At 34.7% G+C, this 7,748-nt stretch overlaps 1 protein-coding gene across 1 annotated transcript in view; it reads right to left on the reverse strand.

Annotated features, from left to right (window-relative positions):
- The window catches only part of LOC106477139 (fructose-1,6-bisphosphatase 1-like), an 18,967-nt gene extending 15,313 nt beyond the window's left edge, over positions 1-3,654 (reverse strand). Inside the window, exon 1 of the mRNA XM_013937735.2 lies at positions 3,354-3,654. Within this exon, the coding sequence (XP_013793189.1) occupies positions 3,354-3,523 (170 nt within the window). The 5' untranslated portion in view covers positions 3,524-3,654. The remainder of the gene's footprint in view (positions 1-3,353) is intronic.
- Positions 3,655-7,748: the final 4,094 nt, after the last annotated feature.

Below are 7,748 nucleotides of genomic sequence, written 5' to 3' on the forward strand. Positions count from 1 at the left end.
CTATAAAGCCTGTATGTATACATGTAATTGTGAATTTAAAAACCTGCAAATAAGGGCAGTAAACAAGGTAAGCATACAAAGCTGGATATACTATAGACATTATTTACTCAAGCTACAAATCCCAATTTTAGCTCTACCAAATGTAATTATAGCTAACAGCATGGAATCAAAATAGGGATTTGTAACTCGAGTAAATAATGTCTAAAGTACCTCCAGCTTTGTATGCTTACCTTGTTTACAATCCCTATTTGCAGGTTTTGATATTCTCAATTTTTTTCTTTATTTATCTTGTCTCTCGAACCTTAAGCTTGTTTGTTTACTTTTTTGCGACTGCACTTTCACTTTAAGCTAGCAATCTTTTTCCTGTATTTTTGTGAAGATCCCTATTCCCCCTTTTTAAATTATTATTTTTTAATAATCTTATAATGGAAGGATTTTCTTACACGATACATATATAATTCTGGGTAAGTTTTCATAATAAGTCACTAGACTCTTACAATTATAATAACTATTTTACAGTAAAAGACCATAACCTACAGATTTTCTCATTGCACGTAGACTTTCCAACGTAAAAAAGACATTGGTTAGGCTTACATGTAACTGTCTCATTTAGAATTCCGTATGATAATTTGTGAAGGTGAAGGTTAGGACAGAAACTAACCTGCGTGTATATAATGGAACATATACTTACTACTGTTGCAGTAAACGTTTGTGTCAAGTTTCGTGACTTTTTTTTAAAAACTCAAACAGTAGAGTACTGGAGTAACTGTTATATATGTAAACATGTCACGTCTTTCAGCTACTTTCCTATTGGTTCTAAAGAGTCTTTTGAATGGAAAACAAATATACTGTAAAAATAATTTCAGTATTAACAGTTGTTAAAATTCTAGTGATTAAGTTTATCGTGGTGGAATGAGTGTGCCAAATTAGACCATAGCTGCCTACATGGTTTTGTTAATTAAAATATGATTATATTATATACACATTATATATATACACATAAACGGGAACGGCATTTCGCAGTACAAACAAGTCCCAAGTTTGTAGCCAATGTGTGTAATTGCTTTTAACGAACACAGAAAACATTTCATGAATATTGTATAATATGTCTGTGGAGTTTGAAAACACAGAATCGATTTCATTCCTGCCCTTTGTTCACACCACCTATCGCTATTGTCTATAATTTCAATACTCTTTATAATGCAACTAAAAAACCGATATCTCAGTCTTATCAATTCCTTTAATAATTTTTAATGGTTCAATTAGATCACCCTTGACCATTTTCTTTTCTAGAGAGAGCAAGTTAAGAGAATCCAAACTATCACAATATTATAACTCGTCTATCCCTAGAATAATCCTAGTAGCCCTCCTTTGAACCCTATAGTAGCCCTATAGTAGCCCTCCTTTGAACCCTCTTCAGCAACTCAATGTCTTTCCTACAATAAAGGGATCAAAACTACACATAATATGACTTGAACAATGAAACCGTGGCATCTTTAGCCTTGTACACAATATTCCCATGTTCTATCCACATCAATGAATCGATAAGAGCTGACAGTGTTTAATAACATTTAATTAAGATTGGAAAGATGGCACACAAAACAAAAACCATGATCGCGGAATTGTGGTTAAGTGAAGGAATTTCGTATCGTTAAAGCTTGTTTGACTGTATAACAAACATATATTCTACTTATAGTAATTAAGAATTTAAACCAAGAAGTTTCGTTGTTTTGTATAAGGTTTTTGCCAGTCTTTGTAAGAAGTGTTGTGTTTGGTCTCAACTCCGTTGAGAGAATGATCTTAGATTCTACTGAAATATCACATGCTATATTACTTGATATATCAATGATGTGAAAGTAAAAAGTACAAGCTAGAGGTGTAGGAGGCATATTAGAAATGTGTATGTGTGTGTGTGTGTGGGGGGATCTGACCGAGAGAAGCGAGGGAATGTGCGTCACAAGCGCACCATTACGGCAGGGGTCCAGGGCTCGCATTAGGGCTCTACATTAAATTTTATGCATTTTCCTGCTTTTCCCCGAGAGTAATTTTCCTAATTTTGATTTATTTTTTACCGGGACAGATTGAAAAATGGGGAGCTGGTCCCCCCTCTTCTTACCTTCTTCTGGTGCAAGCTTCGTGGAGATTAAAGTATTATACTACGTCCCATAAATATTCTTTTGTAGCCAGAGTTTACATTTCATGTTTCAATGTTAGAAACGTTTTCATCAGTATAGAAAGCATTTAATTATCATTAAATACTAAAATGTGCCACTTGAAATAGATAGTTTAGTCGCCTCACAAAAAACGAAGTACCATGTTTACTACCGTACTGGACCGTGTAGAAGGGAATTTCATTGATTTCCTACTTCTACATATTCTTTTGGTTGTTTACTGTATCTACCCTACAAGTTTTTAAGTCTACCTAAATAACGAACTGGATATTAATTAATGTTAGCCAACTGATGATTTTGATGAATTCTGATCTGAATAGGTTTTAGTTTTCTTTTGTACCGATGTGAGATATTATGTACTACGCGTCTGTTTCATAGGATTGATTTCATTAATTTAAAGATTAATTTATAGTTTGATTTATACTATAGATAGCTTACTTTTTGATTATAAAAGTTTTTATCATTGTATTTAAACTTGCATATTTTTACTCAAAATACGACCACCACAATTTGGAGATTGTACTTTCAATACATTTTTCTTATAAACACAGGATTATATAGTCTTTTTTACTTTGATATATATAATTTTTTACAGTCGAACTACTGATCATAAACCTAAATTCAGCAATATCACAAGAGGATTCAAATGACACGTGAACATAAAGTCGTAACTATATGAGCCAAGCGTGTCGGACTATGGATCCGTGGTTTGCGTTCCTTTACCACTTCCTCCCCCTAACAGAAAAAAAAAAAAAAATGGCGTTTCGCACTTTGTGGCCGTCGGTGTTTTATAAAAGCGACAGTCAAATCCCACTATTCAGTTAGAGAAGCTGACTTTCCTTAAATCCATCACTTCAAAATCAGGGTTGGCTAGCAGTAACACAGATAGCTCTCGAGTAGCTTTGCACGAAATCCTATAAACAACTATATTTCATACACACGAAAACAGCGCGACATGTCGTTCTTTAACTCTTAAACTTAAAGTTATTATTTTTTAAATTAAAAACTTTTCCGTTCTTTTTATTATTCTAACCTTCAAAAGTAAGTAACAAAAACTTATAAAAGAGTTATATTTTAACGATCTTTAATTAACAATATTCTAAATTATACAGTAATAAATTAAGTTTGAACGGTGGAACAGTTTATCCAGCTGAGAAAATGAAGAAAAGAAAAAAAGATTACATTTTTGCAATCCCTGCTTTTCGGACAGCCGATGATACCGCCTTGCATGCTGTGAGTATCGAATTTAATAAAGCAGTCAGGTCACCCGTTGCCCCTGGGAATTTTTTTTGCTCTGCCAAGACGTAACGAATTAAGGTCATAGCATTTGTATCAATCGCTTGACCAGACATTTTAATGATTGTTTCTAACTTAAACTAAAATTAGCAAGACTAAACTGAATGTTGTAATGCAAACTAACAAACTCGGCGCTACAACTAACGAAGCAAGTTACAACCCGTATTTCAACCTTGAGTTTGTCCCTTGTCCTAAAGGTCTCACTATCTTCAACGATTTTTTATTTGTTTCACGTGTAACAGTGACAAGCCTCTGGCAAAATCCTGCCATCTAGTGTATGAAAAGTAGTAATATTTTGTTGTAGATATCGTAAACTTGGTTTTAGGACCTCAGGTGTTTTACGGAACTTCCAATCAAAAGAAGAGGAGTCCTGCTATAGCTTTAGAAACTCACGACTAAGCAGATTTTTTATTATCAAAACCTTTGAGTTGCAAAATAAAATAATGAGTGTTTTTTACAGTTTACAGAGGTTTGTATGTTAACAGAGTGTTGAACTCTCGCCCCGAAACTCATGTACAGATTTACAACATAATTTAATGGATAATAATACTGAATAAAGTTCTACACTTTATTTTTTGTACATTTGAAGGTATTGCGAACACATAATTCCACACAACGATAAGAAATCAAACGTCGTAAGTCAGTTAGAAGAAAATAAGTTAAATTACAAATCCATCGTTGAACACAACTTTTGGCCCCCCAGTGGCACAGCGGTATGTCTGCGGACTTACAACGCTAGAATCCGGGTTTCGATACCCGTGGTGGGCAGAGCACAGATAGCCCTTGTGTAGCTTTGTGCTTAATTACAAACAAAACACAACTTTTCATTAGCGATCTATGACATAATTGAAGCATAGTTGATTCGTCATGATACAAAGTTTAAAGTTTTTAGTCCAATTGACTCCCGAAAATATTTAAAATGACTTAGTTCATCTCATATTCAGAGGGTTATAGGCTCATATGCACGAGGTGAACCATGCATGTATTGGATCCACAACTAGAAGGCTTTGCAGTAGAATAAAAGAACACTGTAACACTAAAACTCACAACACCAGTAGTACTTACTAATCCCTGTCTAAACAAATGTGATGTTATATATATACCTTCAGTTTCTTCCAAATTATATTCCATTCCCGAGAAATATTCCAACTTAAAATACTATAATTTCCTGCAATTCAAGGTAAGAAAATCAGCTCTTATTGTTTGTTTGTTTGTTGTGAATTTCGCACAAAGCTACACGAGGGCTATCTGCGCTAGCCTTATCTAATGTAGCAGTGAAAGACTAGAGGGAAGGCAGCTAGTCATCACGACCCACCGCCAACTCTTGGGCTACTCTTTTACCAACGAATAGTGGGATTGACCGTCACATTATAACGCCCCCACGGCTGAAAGGGCGAGCATGTCTGGTAAGACGGGGATTCGAACCCGCAACTCTTAGATTGCGAGTCGAGCGCCCTAACCACCTGGCCATTCCAGGCCAAATCACTTAAGGCCACCATTTGAGAATAAACTGAATACTGTTGTCAAACTGAAAAATATCCCCGCCCTCCGGATGTGCTACTTGGAACACCACGAACTGTGCGTACTCACGCAATATCACGCACTAAACTGTTCATAAAGAAGAAAATAGTTAAACCATCTGTTTATAGGTTGTACGCGAGTATATGTGTGACTGCAACATCTAACCTGTTTTGGAAAAGGTAAAGTAATGGGAAATTAGACAATACTAGTCTGTTGGATGGCATATTGATAATAAACTGTGATAACAATGTACTTGCACGGAGGCACTCTTTCAAGTTTTATTGGACAACAGTATGGACGATACTAGTCTGTTGGATGACATATTGATAATAAACTGTGATAACAATGTACTTGCATGGAGGCACTCTTTCAAGTTTTATTGGACAACAGTGTGGACGATACTAGTCTGTTGGATGACATATTGATAATAAACTGTGATAACAATGTACTTACATGGAGACACTCTTTCAACTTTTATTGGACAACAGTATGGACGATACTAGTCTGTTGGATGAAATATTGATAATAAACTGTGATAACAATGTACTTGCATGGAGACACTCTTTCAAGTTTTAGTGGACAACAGTGCGGTCCCATCTTTACCACTAGAGTTTCAGTTTTCATCTTCTTGTTATCGACCAACGATCGAATATGTAATGGCAGTGTGCTCATCTTCTGGTTAAGAGGTGTTAACTCTTCATTAAAATATTCCATTAAAATGCAATTTTAAATTTAATATTTGTTTGAATGACGATTTTCTTTCCAGTTCAGGTTAATATATATTCTAATGTGTCTTGTGAAACATCTTGTTGGTCACACACCATTAAGCTTTGCATGCTCCGAAACAATCAGATTTGACCATCTGATTTCGACCTCTCCTGGTACAGTATAATCCTGATACACCACTGAATACAAATGTAATAGCATCAAATTTTATTGGCTTACTACCATATATATATATTTTAATATCGCTTTTACTACATTGACAGCAGACAATTTGCATCATGTAGACAAGGTTTCCTGACCATAATGAACAGAAAATTTGTTTATCTGTTTGTTTGATGTTAAGCACAAAGCTACACTATGGGCTATCTGTGCTGTGACCGCCACAGGGATCGAAACCTAGATTTTAGCGCTACAAACCTTCAGAATTACTACTGATCAACTGGGAGTCAGAACAGAAAATTAGTAAGAAGGACTTGGTATCAATCAACATCGCATATCGAGTTAATGCTTGGAAGAATACACACTTGGATTAAAATATTTACAGTTTAAAGAATCAACTGTTAATTAACACTTGTTTAGATTTTTAAACAGACCCAAGGTTAACTACTGTAAACATACCAAGCTACTTTTGCACATTTTCTAATGTTGTGTACATTTGTCAGATTGTACTTACGAGTGTTATATTAAAAAATATCAACAAACTAATCACCTGGTATATACTGAAGACCTTACAAAAACAGCTTAGATTTATGGATTCCATTAGTGATTAATAACTAGCATGCTCCTTCTTTAAATGTTATTTTCTGTAAAATGCACATGATTTAAATGTATTGATGCTTTGCCCATGTGTGACAAAGTGGATTATTGATATTGAGTTGTCTTTTTAAGTTTTTCTTTTTTTCATTTATGATTAAAAGCAACATATGCAATGTTTTTAGTGCTTTCAAATTTTGCTAAAATGTATGTCAAATAACTGCAAGTTCTGAGGATACAGGCGAGATTTGTTTTATTTTTATTAGTGCAAATGTGGCGCCACCTGGTAGAAAGATATGAAACTTGATATGACAATACTTTATACTTTTATGGTACGCTAGAATCCGGGTATCGATACCCGTGGTGGGCAGAGCACAGATAGCCCTTGTGTAGCTTTGTGCATAATTAAAAACAAACAAACAAACAAACAAACTTTTATGGTTATTGATATGTGCTGATAAAGTTGTGCATATTGACGTGATATTACATATTCCATTGACTTACATTTTATATATCTATTATAGTAACAAGAGGGAATCGTATATATAGCCACAGCACTTGAAATTCTTTTATGCAGGATTAGGGTAAATTAATCAATGAGATTCTTTTTTTTGTTCCTTTTTATTAGCTATATTTATGTGCGCCAGCAATACCAAGCGTGGGGCGCTCGTATACCCGATTCGATTTTATTACTCATCAGGATCTCTATCAGCCTACCCTCAAATTGAAATTCGTTTAGGCAGGATTAGTGTAAATTAATCTATGATATCTTGGACGTGGCCAAATACATCAATCGAAAAGGTTTGACCTGCTGAGTCCAAAACTGTAATTAGAGCTGAAATCGGTCAACATATAACGGAGCTATGAGCTAAAAGTTTGTACTTGTGAAAAAAACAAAAACAAACTCAAAGCCATTCTATGAGCCGCTATGTCGCAGCTAACAAAATGCTCTAATTTGTGCTAATGTGCTATTTCAGAACCTGATGTTTTTTTTTTCTGTTCTGGCCCGTGTTTCAGATCTAAGTGGGAGTTAATCTTTAAAGATCGGTATCGATGGGACTTCTTCTTCAATAAATCCGGTATATATTAAAAGTGAAATTAACCCAATGTGTTATCGTCTATTGCAGTACATCTTCTTTCAATAAATCCGGTATATATTAAGAGTGAAATTAACCCAATGTGTTATCGTCTATTGCAGCACATCTTCTTTCAATAAATCCGGTATATATTAAGAGTGAAATTAACCCAATGTGTTATCGTCTATTGCAGTACATTTTCTTT

This window comes from Limulus polyphemus, unplaced genomic scaffold (assembly GCF_000517525.1).
Source record: "Limulus polyphemus unplaced genomic scaffold, Limulus_polyphemus-2.1.2 Scaffold163, whole genome shotgun sequence".
Lineage (NCBI taxonomy): Eukaryota > Metazoa > Arthropoda > Merostomata > Xiphosura > Limulidae > Limulus > Limulus polyphemus.